Source organism: Callithrix jacchus, chromosome 17 (genome assembly GCF_049354715.1).
Source record: "Callithrix jacchus isolate 240 chromosome 17, calJac240_pri, whole genome shotgun sequence".
Classification (NCBI taxonomy): Eukaryota; Metazoa; Chordata; class Mammalia; order Primates; family Cebidae; genus Callithrix; species Callithrix jacchus.
The window spans coordinates 35509463-35534194 of NC_133518.1; the positions used below are offsets into that span (position 1 = coordinate 35509463).

The 24732-nt window shown below is 37.9% G+C and overlaps 2 protein-coding genes and 1 pseudogene across 5 annotated transcripts in view; all 3 read left to right on the plus strand.

Annotated features, from left to right (window-relative positions):
- The first annotated feature begins 824 nt into the window (after positions 1-824).
- Positions 825-22864, plus strand: COMMD2 (COMM domain containing 2). 3 transcript variants are annotated; one of them, XM_008983674.5, is made up of 6 exons: positions 825-936; positions 1027-1104; positions 1808-1890; positions 2434-2607; positions 12010-12220; positions 22343-22864. In XM_008983674.5, exons 1-5 carry the CDS (start codon positions 870-872, stop codon positions 12205-12207), a joined length of 600 nt encoding a protein of 199 aa, XP_008981922.1. In that variant the 5' UTR covers positions 825-869; the 3' UTR covers positions 12208-12220; positions 22343-22864. The 3 variants fall into 3 exon arrangements, with proteins under 3 accessions (XP_008981922.1, XP_008981923.1, XP_054103054.1); XM_008983675.5 differs by lacking the exon at positions 22343-22864 and adding an exon at positions 16906-18744; XM_054247079.2 differs by lacking the exon at positions 22343-22864 and having other exon boundaries at positions 12010-15204.
- WWTR1 (WW domain containing transcription regulator 1) overlaps positions 12008-24732 on the plus strand; it is a 256364-nt gene continuing 243639 nt past the window's right edge. For both annotated transcript variants that reach the window (XM_078354015.1, XM_054247076.2), the window contains exon 1: positions 12008-12220. The gene's annotated coding sequence lies outside the window, so the exon portion shown is untranslated. The remainder of the gene's footprint in view (positions 12221-24732) is intronic.
- Positions 22364-22864, plus strand: LOC108588788 (large ribosomal subunit protein eL27 pseudogene; annotated as a pseudogene).

Sequence of the window (24732 nt, forward strand, 5' to 3'; positions counted from 1 at the left end):
ACTTGAACCAAGGAGTCGGAGGTTGCAATGAGCTGAGATGGCACTACTGCACTCCAGCCTGGCAACAGAGTGAGACTCCTTCTCAAAAAAAAAAAAAGACATTGCTCTAAATTCTGTAAGTATCAGTCATTGTCATCATCATCATTATCTTTATACTAATTTATAATCACATTTAAAACTTGTCAGAAACCTCCAGTTTTCAGCCTGGTATGTAGAAGAATGGGCTTTGGAGCAGGTGGGTAAGGGGTCCAATCCTCTCCTTCTAGCTTTGTCACAGGCTTTGTCTCACAATCTCTGGAGTTTTGTCTCTTTATCTGTAAAAACAAAGCCACGGCTGTTGAGGATATTAACTGAGATATGTTTAAGATAACATATACAGAAGCTCTGTGGGAACTATTAGCTTTATAAAAGTGTCAGTTGCTGGACTTGTCTCTCAGTTTCCTTATCTCTAATGGAAATTATAATGGAACCTACCTAATAGGGTTCTTGTATACTCCAAATATATTTAATAAATTTAAGAACAGCTCCTGACACGGTTAGTGCTTAACAAACGTGAGCTATTGTTATTATTAATGTGTGCTCCACGAGAGGGCGTGCCGGATTTGAAATACCTTGTCATCTCCCAAAGAGCCTAGCACCGTGCACCTAGCAGGCACTCCCTACATCTTTGGGGGATGATTTATATAAGGAAGAGTGTTCTAACCTCAGCCTCCACTGCAGGGGGCGTCCGAATGTAGAACGTTCGTTTGTAGGCCGGAACCCAAAGCTCCGGACGCTGCGACGCCGGAGCCTCTAGGCCACCGGACACGGACGCCGGAAGTGGCGAAGGCGGGGTCCGCGCTGCCGGGTGAGATCGTAGGCCAGCGAAGATGCTGCTGGAGTTGTCTGAGGAGCATAAGGAGCACCTGGCCTTCCTGCCTCAAGTGGACAGCGCGGGTCAGGGGGCGCGGGGGCGGTGTTCTGTGGGCTGGGGAGGAGGTCCAAAGGCAGCACCGGGCACTCAAGAGCCTCTGACTTTCATTGCAGTGGTCGCCGAGTTTGGGAGGATTGCTGTGGAATTCCTGAGGCGCGGCGCAAACCCAAAAATCTACGAAGGCGCCGCCAGTAAGAAGGGGAAGGGGACGGCTCCGCAGGCTGCTAGGATATTGCGATCCTTTCTCTGTCTCCCGGGAAGAAGGGGATTATTGCAATTCCTAGGGTCTTGTTCCCATTGTAGTAGAATAAAACCAGCAGAGCTCTTCAGTCAGGGAGCAAATCCTGCCCGACACTTAAGTAGCTGTGAGATTGTTAGAGCTTCTATTAAATCAGTTTTCTCATGGTAAAATGTACATAATACCACCTCACTTTCAGAAATACTGAAAAGAAGTTGGTATAAATATACCAAAGTCTGTGGAATAGTTGGTTCAACTGTAAATATGCAAGTATTTGGTTATCATTATTAATTGCTCAGATATCCGCTTTTGCTAAAAAAGTGTTGTTTTCCCCCTGAATAAGAGGCAGTCTCTGGGATTAAGTCAATCTCTGTCCAGTTCCTCTTCTACCAAATTTGAAGGAGCTACATTCAAAAGAAGGGCTACGCACCTGATATTAGCCTCCACAGTTTGCGTTTTGTTATGGTGGGAAATACCAAAGGTATTTGGCTGGGGGTTGGAGTGAGAAGGAACAGGAGCCTCTGGCCAACTTACTATTTTTCATGCAGTGTTTGAAAACATGTAATAATGGATAGTGTTTATTTTTACTTACAGATATGAACAAGGTAGACACCACAGTGGTAATTTATTTGCTCGTTTTTGGTTTTCTTTCTCAGGAAAACTCAATGTGAGTAGTGACACTGTCCAGCATGGTGTGGAAGGATTAACGTATCTCCTCACTGAGAGCTCAAAGCTCATGGTAAGGGTTTCTCTGGACTCCTTTGTATTGCCTAGATCCTTAAGAAAGGTCTAGGGTACTCCACATCATAGTCCTGGCAGGTACATGTGTATTTTAATAATGTTGTTAATGGTTTATAATTGAGTTTTTGAAGACATATCTAAAAAATAAAAATTATATAACATCATCTACTGACATGATTACCTCTTGCTAGTATAAATAGCTAGTATAGAAGTACCTCTAATTCTGCATGTTGTTAAACCATATATGTATCCTAAGAGGAGAAAGAATATTAATATTTTGTTTGCATATCAGCAGTATCTGGCTTAATGAAGAATAAGAAAGGAAACTGGGCATCTTAATTATTTCCATTTTATACTTTAATAAAGTACTTTTATGTATCAGTAACTCAGATTTTGGCATGGTGAGCAATGGTTATCTTTAAGGAAATACTGTTTCTTTTACTAGACAGAATACATTAGAAGACATCATTCTTTTGTGTATATCAGGTATTTTAGCTAGACAAAGATAAATTTGATTTTCTTTTAAACTCAATTTACTTAGATTTCTGAACTGGATTTTCAAGACTCTGTTTTTGTTCTGGGATTCTCTGAAGAATTAAACAAATTGTTGCTTCAGCTTTATCTGGACAACAGAAAAGAGATCAGAACTATTCTCAGTGAATTGGCACCAAGCCTTCCCAGTTATCATAATCTTGAATGGCGACTAGATGTACAGGTATAGCATTTTTAAAATTAACTTAACATAGAATATAAGAATTATTTTAGGTTTGCATCCTGTTTATTGTATTCCTTTCCACTTTAACTAAGATCCAGTTTGAAACTTTGTTTTTTTAACATTCACTTTTAGGCCATTTCTTTTATTTTCATTGTGTTCAAATCAGTTTAATTTACAAAGTTTATAAGAAATTGGTTATTTTTGAAAAGGTAATGATTATGCAGATTTTTTAGGTGGTGCCTAGATGTTTAAAAACTTTTGTGTTTGAATATAACCGATGTTGAAGAGTGCACAGGTCAATGTACTGCTCAATGAATTATCACATGGTGCATTTAACTATGACTCACACCCCAGAAGCATCTTCCTTGCCTCCTTACAATTACTGCCCCTTCCCTCATTTTCAAAGGTGACCAGCATCCTGACTTCTAACACAAATTACCCTTACCTGCTTTTTAACTTTGTATATATGGAATGACTCAGTAAATATTCTTTTGTACTTGACTTCTCTCACATATTATTTTTTGTGAGATTCATCTTTCCGTTGTTTTTAAAGTCATATAAATAAACAAAAGGGTATATTCAGATCATTGCATATAGTCTTTTATTAAGCAGAGAGAGATGAGTTAGTAGATGTGTACTGAATGCCATCTATTTGCTGATCAGAGCTGTGCTAAATGTTTTCAGACACAAAAGAAGTGTAAGATACTTTGTCAACTGGAAAAGATCTTATCACCTTGGTTAGGGATATTAGGTATTCTCAAAATAACTAATAATTAAAGGTCTTTATAAAATAAGGTTCTTGATGGGGATAAAATAATATAATTATATAAATGAAGATGACAGCTGTTTCAAAAAACTGTGTAGTTGTGTATATGTGCTGGCATTATTCGAGAAAGCTTCAAGCAAAAGGAAGTGAAATTTCAGAAAGATGAATGAATAGAGAAAATTAGGGTAAATATTCTTGGCAGATAAGGCAGAATATGTTGTAAAGGCCCACATTGATATGGAAATGAGCATATGAATATGTGGTACAGTGCACTAGTGTTCAAAGTTGACTTCATATTAGAATAACCTGGGGAGCTTTACAAAAATTCTGATGTTTATGTGTAATACCCAGAGATTCTGATTTATTGGTATGGAATTCAGCCTGACCATCAGGATTTTTTAAAGCCGCTTTTCACCCAGGTAATTCTAACGTGCAATACAGTTTGGAAACCACTATTGTAGTGGATTCTTCTGATTCAAATGGAGGTAATGTCCAAATTGGTTATAGAAATTCAGTTAAAGGGGTTTAGGCCTGTTGTAGCAGACAACAGGAAGCCCTTGTAGATATTTGGATAGGAGAGTAACATTAAGATCAGGTGCGGTGGCTCACAGCTGTAATCACAGCACTTTGAGAGGCCAAAGCAGGTGGATCACCTGAGGTCAGGAGTTTGAGACCAGCCTGGGCAACATGGTGAAACCCCATCTCTACTAAAAATACAAAAGTTAGCCAGCCTTGGTGGCACACACCTGTAATCGCAGCTACTTGGGAGGCTGAGGCAGGAAAATTGCTTGAACCCAGGAGGCAGAGGTTGCAGTGAGCCAAGATTGTGCCGCTGCCTTCCAGCCTGGGTGACAAAGCGAGACTCCATCTCAAAAAAAAAGAGAGAGAGAGAGTAACATTAAAAAACAATCACTTAGGAAAATTAATCTAGCATCTTTGGGCAGAGCTGAATGGAAGTGGGAATTCAAAATATGAAGAGCATCAGGCCTTTACACATTATTTTTCCTCCGTATGAAATGCTTTTTCTACTTTGCTGCTACCTCTTGACTCCACTAATTCTTACCCTTTTAATTCTCAGTTTAAATCAGGGCTCAACAAACTGGCCTGTGGGCCAAATCTGGCTTGCTACCTATTTCTGTAAATAAAGTTTTATTGGGACACAGTCATACTCCTTTGTTTATGTATTATTTATGGCTGCTTTCAAAGTACAAGGGCAGAGTTGAATAGTCGTGCCAGAAGCAGTATGATCTGCAAAGCCTAAAATATTATCTGGCTCTTTATAGAAAAGGTTTGCTGATCTGTGCTCTGAATGATGTCTTCCTCTGGGAGGAATGACCCCTGCCACTAGTTAAATCTTGGTGGCATTTGTGTTTTTTTCTCTTGGCACTGTGCTTCCTCTTTTGGCAAGTCATCTCACTTAAATGTACCTGATTTTCTGTTGTTTGTGTTTGTTTGTTTTACTAAACTGTAAACACTGGGATAGCAGGGACCATGTGATCTTATATATTCTCTTTCTTCCAAGTCTCAACATCTCTGTGCTCCACATGCTTAACTGTTGACCTTGCTTCCAGCTTGATTAAGAGAAGCAATCAGAAAGAACTCCCACAAGCACCAATTACCACATTTCTCAGCCTGTATTAGGACCCACTTACTCTGCCTTCTCTCCCATTTCTCTTGTTGAAGTGCCCGTGCTCTTATCTACAGGCAACCTTTTCCCTTGTATACCTCAGTCCATTTCCATTTACCCTCATGAGGACAGAGTTCTAGTAATTATTCCCTCTCTTACCTGCATCATACTTTGTTTACCTCTATTGAATCATTCCCTTCTTCACGTAGTCAGAAACCCAGTCTTGACGCCATTATACTCCTCCTACTGCCACTCCATTATTTTGCTCCTCTTTATACTAAGACTTTTTTTTTTTAAGACAGCATCTCTCTTTGTTGCCCAGGCTAGAGTGCAGTGGTGGGATCTCAGCTCACTGCAACTGAGTTCAAGCGATTCTCTTGCCTCAGCCTCCTAAGTAATTGGGATTACAGGCGGGTGCTACCACACCTGGCTAATTTTTGTATTTATAGTAGAGACAGGGTTTCACCATGTTGGCCTGGCTGGTCTCGAACTCCTGACCTGAAGTGATCCACTTCCTTGGCCTCTCCAAGTGCTGAGATTATAGGCATGAGCCACCACTTCTGGCCTATACCAAGACTTGTTGAAAGAGTTGTCTCTATTCATATATTCTCTCTTCCCATCATCTCTTAAACTCTTTCTAATCAGACTTCATCATCACCATCATCACTCTCCTCTCATAACTTACTCAAGGTCATCACTGTTTAGTTTTATGCCATTCTGTTTATTAACAGCATTTGTCACAGTTAATCATGCCTTCCTACTTGAAATACTTTCTTTGGTTGCCTTCTGGGAAATAACTTCCTCTGGTTCTCAACCAACTTCATAGGCTCCTCTTTCTCAATCTCCTTTGCTGATTTCTATCTCATTGCCCTTTAAACACTGGGATACCTCAAAGGTCGGTTCTGAATCTTCATACCTTTTCCACTTACATTCTCAAGCTGGTTTCATCCAACTTGAATTCTTAAATAATGCCCATATTCTTGGAATTCCCAAATTTATATCTTTAGCCTAGACCCTGTCCTCCAAACTTCAGAGTCATACAGTTGAAGCCTGTTTGACATCTCCACTTTGGTAATTTGATAAGCATTCAAAGGCAGTATATCCCAAACTGAATCCCACCTTTCTTACCCACTGATACAGTTTGGTTCTGTGTCCCCACCCAGATCTCACCTTGAATTGTATTAATCCCCATGTGTCAAGGGTGGAACCAGCTGGATATAATTGAATCATGGGAGCAGTTTTCTCCATGCTGTTCTTCTGATAGTGAGTGCTTACAAGATCTGATAGTTCTATAAGGGGCTACCCACTTTGTTTGGCATTCAGTCTCTCTCTTGCCACCTGTGAAGAGGTGCCTTCTGCCATGATTGTAAGTTTCCTGAGGCCTCCCCAGCCATGTAGAAGTGTGAGTCAATTAAACTCTTTTCTTTATACATTACCCAGTCTCCATTATTTTTTCACAGCAGATTGAGAAAGGATTAATATACCCGCTCCTTACTACAGCTGCTCCTTCCGTAGCCTCTCCCATCTCCGATGGTACATCCATTGTTTGAACCATACAGGCCAAAAATATTTTTGGGATCATCCTTGATTCCTCTCCTTGACCTTCATCTAGTCTATCTACAAGTCAATTTTTTAAAAAGGTATCCACAGTCTGACCACTTCCCTTGTATGATTTGAAAAAAAAGTATGAAATTTCACACCAAAATTTTAATTTTTAGCAACTTTTGAAAAATTAGAAGTTCAGGCGCACTAGAGCCACACTCACGTGGCATTAATCAGTTGAAGATAGACTGAATTTAAGATGATGACAGCTTATTTAAGTTGCAGTCTCTACATTAGGTGAGGATGTGGGCCTAGAACAGAGATGCAAAATTATTTCATATCACAAATGAGAATGATTTTTCTGACATATGAACTGAATCTCATTGGCTGCTCATGACTAATAGAAATAAAAGCCAATGATTAAAGTAAGAGTGGTTTTAGGGAAAACAACCACTAGACACAACACAGTGTCACTGAAAGTAACAGCAACATTTAGGAATAGAGCGATCATCAGGGGTATAAGAGTTAAGACAAAAGACTTAGGATTGGCCGGGCGCGGTGGCTCAAGCCTGTAATCCCAGCACTTTGGGAGGCCAAGGCAGATGGATCACGAGGTCAAGAGATCGAGACCATCTGGTCAACATGGTGAAACCCTGTCTCTACTAAAAATGCAAAAAATTAGCTGGGCATGTTGGCACGTGCCTGTAATTCCAGCTACTCAGGAGGCTGAGGCGGGAGAATTGCCTGAATCCAGGAGGTGGAGGTTGCGGTGAGCCAAGATCACGCCATTGCACTCCAGCCTGGGTAACAAGAGCGAAACTCCATCTCAAAAAAAAAAAAGACTTAGGATTTGGACAGAAGAAAGATGTATTTGTCCTACTATATCTTCAAATTTTACACTTGGGATAGAGTGGCTGGCCTAGAGAATATTCCATTATCATGAGCATCTTCAGGTACATGCAGATAAACAATAAAAAAGATAATTTCTTATGTCCCATTAATCCATTCTTGCTTCCACACACTATTCAGTTATCAGACCATTTATTGAATGTCTGGTGCATGCTAGGCCTTGTGGACTTAGCAGTGAAAGAAACAGTGCTTGTCTTTGAGTCCTCACAGTCTTACAGTAAGAGGGAGACCAAAAAATAAAATTTCATTAGAAATCAGCAATTATAATCAAGTGTGATGAGTGCTTGAATAGGCATGAACACAGGATGTGGTATAAACCAGACCGTAGGCTCCAGGAGGGCAGGTATTTTGTCTTGTTCATTGCTGTGTGCCCAGCACAATACTGGCATATAATAGGCATTCGGTGCGGAATAGAAAGAGTGGGTGGCACGGGGAGTGGCTTCTTAAATTATTAATCAGATATTTCTTGTACCCCTAACATGTGCCAGGTGTTGTGGATATAGCAAAGAACAAAACACAGTTCATGCTCTGGGGGACATCATAAGCAGCAAGTCTTGTTCATGGGGGAAATGACTGTGGATAAGCCTTTATATTAGGTCCTTTCGTGATAACCCAGTGGAGATGTGAGGATGGTCATGTATGTGGCTCAGCAGTAGTTTATCTTATAGACCTTTACCTCTCTTGTGTGTGCAGGTGTCCCCTGACTTTTGAGGTCCAATAGGCTTTAACAGTTATTTTTTGGCTTTATTGATTGGCTTTGAGTTTTTCCATTATGAAGACATTTTTGGAAGTTAAAATTAAGAAATTGAATTTTCTAAAATTAAACTCAAGATAGTTCATTTATGGAGTAAAATCAGTTTGAATCACTGCATTATTGCTAGGACTAGTATGGTTTAAGGTTGAGAGTATACTGAATGAATGTTGCTACTTATGGATAAGTACATTTAAGGCCTCAAAAAGCTACTCAGAACCAACTGAGTTCCTGAGCTTATTTGTTGAAACCATTGCATAGGATTTTAACTGGAGTGGATTCTTCTGCTCAGGGAGAAAGGCATAGCTGGTAAGACTAGCTACATGGCTAGGAAACTAGTAACAAGATACAGCATCTTTCATGTTTAAGTAACTGACTTGTCTCATGGAAACTCTTAGTGATGGACAATTACCACTTAATTATTGTGTGCTTGCTTATGGGAATCAAATTAATCATCATAGCTTAGTGTCTCATAGGAACATTTCCCCAGACTTAATAAATTGCCAACGCAATTGATGTCCTTGTTAATAGCATTAGTAATTGAATGTACCGCTATCTGAGACTGATGCAGGAGGATGTTCCTTTTAGGGCTGGCTCATTTACAAGTACTACTTCAAAGCATTCTTTTTTTTGAGACAAAGTCTTCCTCTGTTGCCAGGTGCCAGGCTGGAGTGCAGTGGCGTGATCTCGGCTCACTGCAACCTCCGCCTCCCGGGTTCAAGCAATTCTCCTGCCTTAGCCTCCTGAGTAGCTGGGACTACAGGCGCGCGCCGCCACGCCCAGCTAATTTTTTGTATTTTTAGTAGAGACAGGGTTTCACCATGTTGGCCAGGATGGTCTCGATCTCTTGACCTTGTGATCTGCCCGCCTCGGCTTCCCAGAGTGCTGGGATTACAGGCCTGAGCCACTGCACTAGGCCCTTTTTTGAAACAGAGTCTTGCTCTGTTGCCAGGCTGGAGTGCAGTGGCACAATCTCAGCTCACTGCAACCTGCGCCTCCCAGGTTCAAGCGATTCTCCTGCCTCAGCCTCCCAAGTACCTGGGACTACAGGCACGCACCACCAAGCCCAGCTAAGTTTTGTATTTTTAGTAGAGACGGGGTTTCGCCATGTTGGCCAAGGTGGTCTCAATCTCTCAACCTCGTGATCCACCCGCCTCAGCCTCCCAAAGCGCTGGGATTACAGGTGTAAGCCACTCTACACGGCCTTCAAAGCATTCTTTTCCTGTCCTGTCCACATGCTATTTGCTCTGAGGCTAAATAGAGAACTGAATTAGGAACTGTAGCTACCTGAAACATAATTTATGTATCCTGTTTCCTGCTTGATGTTTTTTGCCAGAATACCCTCTTCAGTGCCTTGAGTTATGACCCTTCAAAGTAAACATTTTTTTCATTTTTTTTCTAATTTGCATTGAGATATGACATTTTAAAGTTGTTTTTATTGTTGTTATGTTTACAGGGATAAGGACACAATTTCATTCCCCTTAAAAAATAAGTCCATATTAAGAAATTTGTGGGCTACTCTCCTTTGTCTTATAGTACTGTCATTCAACTTCTTTCTGAGAAAAAATGTCTTACTAGATGTTTGTTAGGGATGTTATGTAATCTCTTTTCTAGAACTATTAAAGAATAGTACAGATATTTGTAAAGATATTTAGATATGTTGTCTAAAAATTGGAGGATAGTAGCTTTAAGTCTTTCAACAAAAAAGTCATGGCTTCATTACATACCACATACACTCAGTTCCTGTCAGTGCAGACCCTGTCTGTCAGTATAGAGGAAAAACAAATATAAACAGAGCATAATTGAATAAATAAGTACTGTTTTCAGTTATATGTGTAGTTTGCATATATGTCATAATCTATAATTATCTGTACTACAGAGATGATCTTAAACTAGTACTTTAGCCTGCAAGTACCTATTTTATTTTTAGGACTAGGTCAGCCAAAGGGATTGACCTATTGTTTGTAAATTATTTTGGGACATTAAATTTCAGCCTTGGATCAGTATCTTGGGTTCTTTTGGAAGCCCAAGTTACCTAGAATTATTTGGAAGAAGTTATTAGTTAAAATATTCTATGTTATGAAATTAAATTTATCCTGAAATCTCAGGTTTAGATTTGTTATTCACTTGAAAATCTCTTCAGGTGGAATCTAGTCTTCTTGACATGACTCCACTATTTTTGATGACTTTTTTGCTGTCTCCTATAACAGGATGTTTCAGGCTCATCTTGTATAGTTTCTCTCCTACACTTCAAATCAGCTGTTGCTTTGGATAGTTCTGGTTCCTTTTAATGCAGACTCTAAAGACCGAAAGGACCTTCAAGTTGGTCATTGTTTATAGTTTTGGGATTTTTCTTTTAAAAATATGTCAGTAGTACTTATTTTTAAAATTTTGGGATATCTTATACAAATGAAAGGTTATAGATAATCAGTTTAAAGAATAATGATAAAACAAATACCAGTCCACCCACCACCAAGCTTAGCAAATAAAACGAGTACCTCTGAAGAACTATACCATCCCTCACTTGTAACCATCTCCCAGCCACCTGGAGGAGACCATTATCCTGAATTTTCTGTCAATCATTTCTTTAGGTTTTTTTTTTTTTTTTTTTTTTTTTACCTGGAGACAGAGTCTCACTCTTTTGCCCAGGTTCGAGTAATAGTGGCGTGATCTCAGCTCACCACCATGCCTGGCTACTTTTTGTATTTTTAGTAGAGACAGAGTTTCACCTTGTTGGCCAGGCTGGTCTTGAACTCCTGACCTCGTGATCCACCTGCCTCGGCCTCCCGAAGTGCCGGGATTATAGGCGTGAGCCACTGCGCCCAGCCCCTAATCTTTTCTTTATAGTTTTTTTAAACATAAATTTTGTCACTGAACTGTATTTTTTAGACTTGCGCATACTCTGTGACTTGCTTTTTTCATCATTTTCTTTTTAGTTTCTTCTATGATAAGAAAGAAATTTGCTGTAATTTTGCTGTAATTCATTTCTTTTCTCTGCCATTGAGTAAGCCATTCATGTGTGACTATGCTTGGTTTATTCGTTCTGTTGTTAATGAATATTTGAGGTATTTCTAATTTTTAGTTTTTGGAAATATACTATCAGGAATAAATGTATATGTGTAAGACTTTAAGGTATATGCTTAGGAGTAGATTGCTGGTAATGCACATTGTTTCATCCTTTATAAGCCTTGGATGAGAGTTCTCATTACTGCCACTTGCAGTGCTTGGTATAGACAGGTTTTTAATTTTTGCTAGTCAGATATTTGTAAAATGGTATTTCATGTGATTTACTGGCTATTATCCTGATGATTAATAAAGTTGAACGTATTTTTCTATGTTTATTTATTTGTCTTCTGTAAAATGCTTACTTAGACCTTCTTTATATTTTTATCTTGAGTTTTGAGGTTTTTTCTTATTAAATCAGAGGAGTTCATCACACATTCTGGATACTAATCTTTTTTTGGATATATGTGTGTTGCAAAATATCTTCTCTTGGTTTATGACTTGTTTTTTCACCATCTTTAAATATCCTTTGAAGAAAATTGATTTTTAATGTAGTTAAATTTATCAGTTTTATCTTTATGGTTTAAACCTTTTATATCATGTTTAAGAAATCTTTCCATTCCATAAAATTGTTTTTATATTCTTATTATTTTCTTTTCAAAAGTTTTAAAGTTTACTTTTCATTTTGAAGTCTATAATTCATCTGAAATTTAATTTTCTATATGGTTTAAGATAATTATAAATAATATGTATTCCCCATGGTTTTTAAATAGTTACTGTGCTCTTCTTTCCTTTAAAATCAAGCTTGCAAGTAGAAGTCTCAGGCAACAGATTAAACCAGCAGTGACTATAAAGCTACACCTTAGTCAAAATGGAGATCACAACACCAAAGTTCTACAAACAGACCCAGCCACCCTGCTCCATTTGGTTCAACAACTGGAACAAGCATTGGAAGAGATGAAGACAAACCACTGTAGGAGAGTTGTTCGCAACATCAAGTAGTGCCAGTTTTAAGGTTTGAATACCTTTGACTCATTTATGAATTGATGATATATAGCAATTACTTTTCAAAATTATTTTTTTATTAATTCATGATGATAAATACATCTAGACTCCTCAGTATCAATTCCAGGATACTGAGGTCATCATCAGAAGCTAAAGTAAAGTTCCTTTCTTGGTGCTAACTTGCTTGGTTCCTTCCATGGTCATCTTGACAGATTAAGATGTATTTTATATTTTAAGTCTCATGCTCTAACAACGGAATTAGCTGGGTGGCCATTATTTTGTATTTTAAATATAATAGGATTGAATCAGCTAGAAATGAATCTATATCCTCTGTATATATGAATGACTATCCTGGTTTTGCTACTGCTTTTGACTGCTTAACTGTATTATTTTCTTCTTTATTGATCAAATTTGAAAATAAAATTCATAGTGTAATACTATTCCTATGCAGAATTTTCTAAACGGTTCAGTATTTTTGACTTTTAAAACACCCCACAATGTTAGTAGCCACAGAATATTGAACATCAATATGATTTTTAATGCTATATTGTTACAGGTAGTTTATTCATTTTTCTTTGTGAAGATGATAAGTATTTACCATATTGCCTAAGTATGAGTGATCATGGTTAACTGGCTTAAATGGTTCTCAAATTTGTGTGGTCATATATTGTGTCAAGGACTGATTTCTTCCACCATACCCAAAGCATCTAAGAGACACTCTGTCATTTACAATTTCTTTTTTGGGATGGAGTCTTGCTTTGTCACCAGGATGGAGTACAGTGGCCTGATCTTGGCTCACTGCAATCTCTGCCTCCCGGGTTCAAGTGATTCTCCTGCCTTAGCCTCCCAAGTAGCTGGGACTACTGGTGCGTGCCACCACCATACCCAGCTAATTTTTGCACTTTTAGTAGAGACAGGGTTTCACCATGTTTGCCAGGATGCTCTTGATCTCTTGACCTTGTAATCTGCCCGCCTCAGCCTCCCAAAGTGCTGGGATTGCAGGCCTGAGCCACTGTGCCCGGCTCTGTCATAAATAATGGATGCAGAGAAATATAATCAATTCTTGATTGTCCCAGTTACAAATTATAGTCACTTTTTATAATTTGAATAAACTATGATGAGGGAAGAAAGGCCATGTTTATTATATTATAAACAAATGTCCCTTCTCCCTTACAAACTTGATTTATGTTTTGTTTTATTTTTTAGTAAGGAACCAAAAACTTTTGGCCTGAAAAACTCAGGTGCTGATTTGTCAGGTTAGCCTGAGAGATTGCAGAGACACAGAGGCTGACTTAGGGAGAAGAATTATATGGAAGGGTGGAAATGAGGGTTCAGTCTTAACTGTATCTAAGGTCTTATCCAGAGAGTCTTATCTTTATGGAATAACCTAGAAAGGGCTGTAGAGGCAACCAGATTCTAAACTGCACTCCAGACTTTGTCAATACTTTACTTCCTAAGAATTAGGGATTTTCAGGTCAGTGATACCATGTTGCAATCTCTTTAGAAAAGAGAGAGCCTAGCAGGGAATAGGCCAGTGGAAGAAAAGCATACTTCAAATGGCTCCGGCATCTAGGCTACCCTTTTCCTATAGGTGTGTGTTCTACAGTTGTAAAAAAAAAAACTATATTAGATGTCAGCAAACTATAATCAGAAATAATTTTTTATTATAGTGACAACTTGATTAGTGAAGCTGTCATATATACAACCTCACAAAGGGGAAGCTTTATCTATTACATGGATTAGTAGCATATGTCACTGGTTTTAAAAGCAACATGCCTGCAAAGCTTATATGATTAAAAAAAACCTCTGTGAGGCCTTTTATTTGTCCACATTCAATGGAAGATAAACATGGCTGACCTCAGCCAAGACTTAAACAATAACCCTTTGTCTCCTCAGAACAACCTATCTCCCATCTCTGTGTCTACTGTTCCTGCCTCAATTAAAACAAGAAAGCATGTGCTAATTTTTAAAAAATTTTTATCAACCTCCCTTGGCCTCCTTTCACTGTACTTCATTATTTCTTCTGTGATGTTATACGTTCTTCACTTTTTGGGACCAGGGTGAGTTGGGAGCAGTTTGCCTACCTTCTTTTAGAATCTAGAGCTCATCATTTAGTACAAGCCATTGAATGAGCCTTTTCCTTTTTTTGCTCAAACATTCCACATCCTTGTGGACTCCCCTGCATTGTTTGTTTTATGTAACATTTAATATTTGTTATAGCTTGGATATGAACATAATTTTCTATAGCGATAGTCACTATTTTACTCACCAGTGTAACCCATAGTTTGTTGACTCCGAGTAATGCGACTCTATATCTAAATTTCTCATGGAGCATTTTGGATTATGAGTATGCTGATTTTTCAAGAGTGGCTGGTGCATGTTTAGACTTAAATGTCATATCCTTCATGTCTCAAAGCCAAAATAATAACTTCTCATCTCAGAACAGGGCTGTGAGCACATGCCAATGTATGTGTCACAAAGTCTACATATGTTACATTCCTTGGAAGTCTCCTTAAATGTTTCACAAAATGTCAACAACCTTGTTTTGTTATTGATGTTTCTGAGATTGGTCACATTTAAGACAGTAAACAGGAAAGGTGGTAAAGATGCTATAAGAAGATGCTGTATCTTGAGAATTGAAAAATGAGACTCTGACATGGTTTGAAAAATCATGAAGGGTGTGTATAAAGGATGCATGTAGAGGAACCCTTAAAATTCGTAACAGTATGTGTCCTTTTAGCATTTTAATCTTATGAAAAGGTTAAGAGGTAAGTCTTCAGAGTTGGACAAAAGGATTTGAATTTAGGTTCTGTGGCTTATTATGGGTCCTTGATAAATTCTCAAAGCCTTTTATTTGTTTAATCTCTAAAATAGGAATATAGGATTACCTACTACATTGGCTTATAAGGACTAAATCAGACTATGTATATTGAATGTTTAACATAGTAACAGGCTTTACAAAGAAGTCAATAAATGTTTACTGTTATTAAAATAGTTTTGTAGACTGAAGACCCCATTATTTTACAATACTGAATTGTGTGCTGTATACTCTGCTAAAGAAACTGGGAAAAAATGTTAACTGGTTGTTTCTGGGTGGCAGAATTATGGTTTCTTTTTCTTTTTAATTTCTATAGTAAGTTTGAATGACTTTCATAATATTTAGAAAAAATACTAAAGGAAAGAAAAAAGATCAGAGAATTTAAATATATTTTTAGTAGATATTTTTATCCAAATTTTAATTCTTAGAATGATAAACACATGGTTTATGAGAAAGCTCAGCTGTTCAAAACTACTGAGTCCCCAAAGGACTCACGTAAACAGGCTGAGGGTTTTACATAGAAAGTGCTCTAGATCTAGTTTCCTTTTTCTGTCTTTTCTTTCTGCATGTTAGTGAAGGAAACATAGGAATCTTATCTAAGCCATTTCTCCTTTTCTAAGTAATACTACATCTAAATGGAGAATCGTCCATGTTATTTTTTATCTCAAATGAAAACATAGTACTTTGTAGTTTTTCACTTCCCTTATGATCAGAAAATTCTGCTATATTAAAGTCCTCCTGGTATAATTTACTCAGTCTTCTCTGTACTTATATGAATTTGATTAAAACTCTTTCTAAATTTAATCTTTAATAAGATAATCATAGATTACTCTCACATCTTTCTTCTACCAACAGTAGAAAATATTTTGGTGGAAATGTTATGATACTACATTGCCTCTAACTTAAATATGTTCACTTTTAAAACCATCATGACTGTTATGTTCAAACTTAAATACTTAGAACAAATGAATGTAATTCACTATTAATATGGTTAGTTCAGTGAGCATTATAAATTTTGAAAGTAATGTTTGAATTATAAAAGCTGAAAAGGCCCATTATTTTTCAGCTTTCAAAACATCCTTTAAAGATGAGAAAAATACTTTATGGCACTAAAGTGTATAGTTTAATGATTTGATCACTGAGTAGTAATTGCTCTTTGTTCTAGATTTTTATAGCTCCTCTCTACCCAGGAACTTAGACTGTGACTTAAGTATGCACAACAGCCTAGAGTCCATAAGTTTTGACATACCGTAATGGAAAAACATAGAAAAAACAATTTTAGGCCGGGCACTGTGGCTAATGTCTGTAATCCTGGCACTTTGGGGGGCCAAGGCAGGTGGATCACGAGGTCAGGAGTTTGAGACCAGCCTGGCCAATATAGTGAAACCCTGTCTCTACTAAAGTACAAAAATTAGCTAGGCGTGGTAGCATACACCTATAGTCCCAGCTACTCAGGAGGCTGAGGCAGGAGAATCGCTTGAACCCAGGAGGTGAAGGTTTCAGTGAGCCAAGATCGCACCACTGCACTCCAGCCTGGGCGGAAGAGTGAGACTCTGTCTCAAAAAGTAATAATAATAATAATAGTAATTTTATATTCTTAATGGGCTGAAAGTAAAAGGGAATATCAATAATACAAATATCTAAGTTAATGTACTCTAAAACTTGGCTTTTACTTGAGTCATTGCCATTCTAAACCCAAGCAACTTTTTAATAAGATAAACTCCTTCTTATAATTGTAGTGTAAACTGTGTTATCATTAGAAATTTTGTTAATTATATGACCACCAGAGTGAGAGACTGTGCTCTTTTATTGTGCTTGAGCGTAAGTTGACATTTTTTAGTTGCAAAGACTACACTTTTCATTTTCTTCTCTTGCAGTTATCATATCCTCTGTTGCAGAAGAGTCTGTCCAGCAACCAAAAGGGGAAATAACACAAAAAAAGATTTTGCCTTTTCTCACCAACCATATGAGACCTTTTAACTTTTTAAATTTTTTTACTCTGCTCAGTTAACACTGAGCTACAAACTATCCACTTATGCATGGCATTATATTGATAACAAAACACATTTTGAAACCTTTTCTGGCTTTTTTACATGGTACAGATTCAGTTTTGTTAAATAGTAAGTGCTTAGAGTGATCCATATTGTGTGTTGAACAAAGGATAAAGTTCTAATCTCAGAATTTAGAATCGTCTAGGGCCAGTCCATCTGCTAAAACAGTTTAATCCATAAGCTCATTAGGCTGCAGAAAGGAATCTCCTGAGAGAGTTATTCTGAAGAAGGGAAGTTCCTCTGGTCTGGCGTCTGCTAGAATTGCTTTTCCTTGTAACTCTACCTTCTTCTGGAAGGCAGAAAACTAACATGATTCAATGGCTACAGCTGTAGAAGTGTGCAGAGAAAAGGTTAAATCATTATAGAATACTGAAGAATACTTTCACTGAAATTATCCTTACTCTTTTTCCATTGAAGTGGGGTCCCCTGAGGTAACCAGAGGTGTGATGGGAAAAGCAAATCAAATTCTTTTTTACCTGCATGCCAATGTTGTGATTGTCATAAGTCCAATGAGAAGTGGATGCCTGTGGTTTTTTAGGAATGTGCTTAGTTCACAGAATCAAAAGGGTTCTCAGTTAACTCAAAGACTAAAAACACACAGATTAAAATTCAGAGAATGAGGAAAAGAAAATCCAGGGAAGTCTGAGTTTCATTGGAGCAAGTATAGATGGTTAGAATATGATTTCCTGGCATGGTCTGAAAACTGTATTCTTTCATTCCAAATAAATAAATAAATTCTTACAATGATCAAGCAAGTTTAGGTGCTGCACCGTAATAAAATGGCTTGATTTGCAGCTGAGACTTGGCACAATTCATAGACTAAAAGAAGAGCTTAAGAAAAGCTGCAGGCAATTTTTTTTTAGTACCCTGGGGGGGGAAATGAGCAATTCCCCATGTACTTTTCAAAAAGGCAAAAATTATTTATCTCCTGGAATGAGCAATGTAATTAAAACCTTTTTTTCCCCTATGTTTAGTCTTTCAAGAATACAATTACTGGGTATTCTTTTCTATACTTGTTTCATCCACTCTTTGTTTTTGCCAAGAGATAAATACTAAATTTCGTGCCTTTCTTAGGCCCTTAAAACAATTTATTTTCATGCCAAACCTCTCATTAAGCCTCCTCCCTTTCTTTTAAGAAATTGTTTTTTATTGAGATATAATTCACATAAAATTTACCCTTTCAAAATGTACAGTTCAGTGGCTTTTAGGATGTTCACAAAGTTGTGTAACCATTAGCACTATCTGATTACAGAACATTTTCATCATACCCAAAAGAAACCTGTAATTATTAGCAGTCACTCTTCATTTTCCCCTCTCCTAGCAACCACTAATCTACTTTCAGTGGATTTGCCTATTCTGAATGTTTCATATAAGTTATTTTATAACATATAACTTAAATAACTTAAATTCCTTATGTTATATAAGGAATTATATAACATATGTTCTTTTGTGTCTGGCATCTTTTACTTAGCATGATGTTTTCAAGGTTCATCCATGTTGTAGCATGTATCAGTATTTCATATCCTTTATGATTGAATAAGATTCCATTCTGTGGATACTCCTTTTCACAGTATTTTAAACAAGCCTTTTTATTGGTCTTTGTGATTATAATATGTTGCAGTTTATTTTATGTTCATAAAAGAACTTCTAGCAGATTTAGTGATATATTTTCTATAATTATGGTTTTTTATAATTTTCTTCCCAGTGTGGTGGCTCAGGCTTGTAATCCCAGCACTTTGGGAGGCCAAGACAGACAGATCACTTGAGGCAAGGAGTTTGAGACCAGCCTGGCCAACATGGTGAAACCCTGACTCTACTAAAAATACAAAAAATTAGCCGGGTGTGGAGGCAGGCACTTGTAATCTCAGCTAATCAGGAAGCTGAGGCAGGAGAATCTCTTGAACCTGAGAGGCGGCGGTTGCTGTGAGCCGAGATCACGCCATTGTACTCCAGCCTGGGCAACAAGAGTGAAACTCATCTCAAAAAAAATAATAGAATTACCTTCCCAGATACAAGTTGGAAGCATCTGAGAGCGACCTCTTCTTAGCTAGTTATTAGAAGAGTTGTTTTCCAGTGGATTGTGTTTTGTTTTTAGCCTTATTCAAAAGTTATACCAGCTATGAAGTTAGATGAATTCTTGAAGAGATTTAGCTACAATCAGCTGTAAAGAAAATTAGACCAGTTTTACAGTCAGTCTCCATATCTCAGTTTCACATACATGTATTCAACTAACCACAGATCAAAGGTATTCAGAAATATAAAACTATAACAATAAAAATAATGCAAACACTTTAAAATGTAGTATAACAACTATTTAGATATTACAAGTAGTCTAGAGATGACTTCAAGTATAGGGAAGGATGTGCATAGGTTATGTGCAAACACAATGCTCCTTGATTTATGATGGGTTTACCTTTAGAAATTTTCTTTTTCTTGCTTGCTTTTCTTTTTTTTGAGAAAATGTCTTGCTCTGTTGCCCAGGCTGGAGTGCAATGGCATGATCTCGGCTCACTGCAACCTCCGCCTCCCTGATTCAAGCTATCTGGGATTACAGGCGTGCACCACCACATTCGGCTAATTTTTTGTATCTTTAATAGAGACGGGGTTTCTCCATGTTGGCCAGGCTGGTCTCAAACTCCTGACCTCAGGTGATCCACCCACCTCAGCCTCCCAAAGTGCTGGGATTACAAACGTGAGCCACTGTGCCTGGCCCATCTTTTCAATATTTTTCTATTTATGATGAGTTTATCCAGATGTAGTCCCCTCGTAAAGACCATATTAAATGTATGTATTACCATCCTAAAGTCAAAAAATCGCAAGTTGAACAATTAAAAGTTGAGGACTTTCTGTACTACACCATTTTATGTAAGGGACTTGAACATCCACAGATTTTGGTATCTTCAGGAGTCCTGGAACCAATCCCCTGTGGATACCAGGGAAAAACTGTATATCTTTTTAATTTTAACTTAAAATATTTCCTACTAAAATGAGAGATGTTCTGTGGGCATTTGGCAGATTTAGAAAAGATAGGAAAGCAACTAAGGATTTATGTCTTCCTATAGTCATCTAGTGTTTTTCAAATTAGAAAGGTAAAAACCATTAAAAATTTATTTGTCTATAGTGGAATGGAGAAAAGGGCATTTGCTGTTCCATAAGTCCATGCCTCAGAATATTCTAAACTAATTTTGAAATAGCCACATCAGAAGGTCTTTAGGACACTGCTCCCCAGATGGTGCAGCTGCTTCAGCCACTGACTTCCAAGGTTCATAAGCTATTGGAGGAAATGGAAAGCTACATAAACATCATCAGTTCAGAGTGCGTTAGGCAGATGAAGAGCTACAACAAATAAGGACCTCTGCATTTGTAAGAGAGGGACCCAGCTCTGCATTTATAAGAAAGGGACCCATTAGTTTTCACTAGGGACATCGAGAAGATGCTTTTTTTAACTGATCATTTTGCTGTTTTGATTACACCCCAGTTTACATGTGTGGAATATTCTCTTCTAAGTTGGCTGTAGTTCAATGGGACTATCAGACATGGGGCCGTGCTCTCTGCTATCCATACTGAGGCTATAAATCTCTCCTGGAACTCTGAAATCCTTGGACTTAAAGAGAATGGTTGACACAAATTCATTTTAGTGGCCTGGCCAGGTGTTTGATGGCCTGTTACACGGCCTCATGGATCTGCTCCTATTCTTGTCCTTTATGGATCAGGTCTTAGGTCTGTCCCTTGATTCTGCAGAGTACCTAATGCATTTCTAGTAAATTCATTCTCTGCTTAGGTTATGGTCTTAGGGTCTAACCCTAAATGCTATCGAGTGTAACAATACAGTTACATTAATTTTATAAAATTGCTTACATTATTACACAAATGGAATTTTTTAAAAATAGCTCCGCAAATTGTCGTGTATCTAAAAGTTATTTTTTTTAGGATAAACATATATATTGGCTGCAACAAACTTAGAGTTAAGATCTCATGGTGTGAGACAAGATTCAAAATATACAACATTAATGACCATTTTTCTTTAATGCAGTAGTCCTATTTGCTTTCTATACCTTCTTCATCATATTTATAAATTCTTATCTCCATAAATTATTTAAAACATTAAATAATCATCGAATGAAACAGTACCTAAAATAGTACGTGGCACAGAGTAGTTAAATTAATGAACAAGTGAATGAGTAAATAAGAGTGATGAGTGAATAGTACATGCAATATACTCTGTGCATGGGCTGCTGAGCTCTACAGGGGAACATAAGCAAAACCACAGAGATTATCAAGTTTATACATTCATTGTCATCAATCTCAATTAAACCCTTAACACTGGCTGTCTGTTTCCCTAGTCAGCTGTCTCCCGTTTTCAACAACTATTTCAAAACTTCTCCACTCGCCTTAAACCTCCAGTCCACCCAGCACCCCTTCTCATTCTTAGTAGATGACTCTTTTCTTCTTCACGGAACGAACAGAGGTGACCAGACAGGAATTCTCCCCTCTTTTGGTCACCAAGTTTACAATTCTCCCTATTCCCTGCTCTAATAGTCCTTTTCCTCTCCCATTCCAGTAGCCATTCCTCACATTTCTGGATCCCATTCTTTTCTGACACTTTTGTGACTTTTACTTATTCATCTTCCTCATTTCTTATGTTAAAAAGTGAGTATTTTTAAGTCTATTTCATCTCAATGTCCTTTGGTTCACATCCCTGTTCAGTTACCATACACCTTCCCTATTCTCTATTTCAGTAACTCCTTGAAAAAATTCACCTTCCTTTCCATACCAACCTTGGTAACATTTTCAGGAACTTCCATGTCGCTAAATCCAATACATACTTTTCAGTCCTAATTTTAATGTACCCATCTCCATCCTTTGTTTTCTTATTTTCTTTTTTTTCCCTCTAGTATTCTCCCCTACCCTATTATGTTCTTTTTTGTCGCTCTGCTATTTTGCATCCTACAACTCTAGCACTGTATTATTATTCTTTGCAGCACTCTCCTCTATGCTCCTCTTAGTTATAAGTGTTCCCCAGAGCTTCATCCTAAGCCATTTCTCTCCACACATTTATGCTAGGTAGTTTGGCTTATTCCCTAGGCTTTAATTAACATCGGTTTGCTGATAACTATCAACTGTAGATGTTTGGCCCATATTGCTCTCCTGAGTTTGAGACAGATGTACTTACTACATATCTGCACTTAAATGTCCGACAGGTACTTCATACTCAAAATAAACAAAATTCGGCAGAAGTGTCCTTCTTTCCTTTTTGCTATAGGCCCAAGTGGTTGCTGCTAACATGGGCAAGTTCATGAAACCTGGGAAGGTGGTGCTTGTCCTGGCTAGACGGTGCTTGTCCTGGCTAGACGGTACTCTGGATGCAAAGCTGTCATCATGAACATTGATGATGGCACCTCAGATCACCCCTGTAGCTGCACTCTGGTAGCTGGAATTGACCACTAACCCTGCAAAGTGACAGCTGCCATGGGCAAGAAGAAGATCACGCCAAGAGGTCAAAGATCAGTCTTTTAGGAAAGTTTATAACTACAATCACCTGCTGCCCACAAGGTACTCTGTGGATATCCCCCTGGACAAAACTGTCATCAATAAGGATGTCTTCAGAGATCCTGCTCTTAAATGCAAGGCCCGATGAGAGGCCAAGGTCAAGTTTGAAGAGAGATACAAAATAGGCAAGAACACGTGGTTCTTCCAGAAGCTGCGGTTTTAGATGTTTTGTTTTGGTCATTAAAAAGTAAAAATAAACATAAATAAATAAACAAAATTCATCTTCTCTTACAAACTTGCTCTTCTTCCAATGTTTTTTATTCATGAAATGGCATCACCATTCAGTCACTCAAACCACAGATGTGTGTCACTCTTTGCTTCTCTCTGACTTCTTACCACAGCTGGTCAATTCCCAAGTTCTATCAATTCTACCTTCCTAAATATATCTTGAATTAGTTCACTTCTCTTCATTGCCCCCATGCTCATTGGTCCACTCTTATCTCTTGTAAGAGCTAGTGTATCTGCCTGCAGTTAACTGGTCTCCCTGATTTCCTCTTATCAAACCCCCCATACTCCACAGTGCATTCCCATTCCTTGCCCCAAGTCAGAATTGTCTTCCAAACATAGAAATCGTATTATTTGAATGCTGAAAACTCTTCAGTTGATTTACATTGCCTTTTTGATAAAATTCAAACTTCTAATAACTTATAAAGTCTTTCATAATCTGGCTCCTTCCTTGATCTCCAATCTCCAGCCTCATTTCTTTCTTTCTTTTCTTTTTTTTTTCTGAGACAAGAGTCTTGCTTTGTCACCCAGGCTGGTGTGCAATGGCGCCATCTCAGCTCACTGCAACCTCTGCCTCCTAGGTTCAAGTGATTCTCCTGTCTCAACTTTCCGAGTAGCTGGGATTACAGGCATATGCCACCATGTGCAGCTAATTTTTATATTTTTAGTAGAGACAGGATTTCACCATGTTGGCGAGGTCCAGCCTCATTTCTCTAGTATTCTCTCCTCCCCTAGTATGTTCTTTTAGTTCCCTCACTTCTATGAAATTGAATTCAGAGCTTCTGTCTGGACCCTCCTCCATCATCTACTAAGTTAACCCATGCATTCTTCCGGTTTTAGCTTAAACTTCCTTTTCTCCAGGAGGTTAGGGGTCCCTGCTCTCTGCACATAGTGCTTTATGCTGCCTTATAGGTGCATTAGGTTTTGCTGTAATTACTAGGTTAATTTTCTATTTTTTTGAACTATAGCAACTGCTTTTCTTGTTTCCTCTGTATTCTGGATCTGTCACTATGTCTGGTACATGGTAAGTTCCTATTAAATGTTGAAGGGCAAAAGGGAGCGAGAGAGAAAGGATCATAATATGGAGTAGAGTACAAAATTTGCATACATTTTGCTTTTCTGTCACACAAGTATGGTTTGCATTAACCTCATAAATTACATCTTAGCCTTTTTTTTTTTTTTCTTTAATGTAAAGACATATTTAGGACATGCTGTCTGCAGATCCCACTGAATGGACAGAACAAGATCCTTAGACCAGTGGTTCTCAGCCAAGGCCACTCACTGGAATTACTTGAGAATTTTTTAAAATTCTGATTCCTGAATACCAACTTTATAGATTCTGGTAATTGGCCTGGTATCTGTTAAAGCTCTCCACATGATTCTGATGTGCAGCAAAAGTTAAGAACATGACAGTTTCACTACAGCCACTCCTCTATGACTTGCTTCACTGACTGATACTCAAGCTGGTCAAAGAACAAGAAAATCAAACAGTCCAGATTCAGCAGAACCCTGATCCACCCACTAGTGCTTTCAATTACAACTAAAAATGGCTGGAACAATTAAAAAAGAGTTTGTTGGTACCAATAACTATCAAGTCCAGAGGTAGTATTGGTTCCGGTAAACATGATCCAGTGGCCTAGAGATGATCCCAATGCCCCAGTATCTTTCCTGTCTTTGTTGGCTTTCTCCTAATTTAGACTCCTCTCATGGCCACAGATGGCTACTAAAGGTACGTGGAAAATGAGCCTATCTTTGTCATTAACATTATTAGAAAAGTCTTTCAGATTCACTTTGGTTGGACTGGTTTAGGTTACTAACTAACTGCTGTGTTTGAGGGGTTGGAATATAGTAGAATAGGAGTGGAGTCCTCAGGAGACA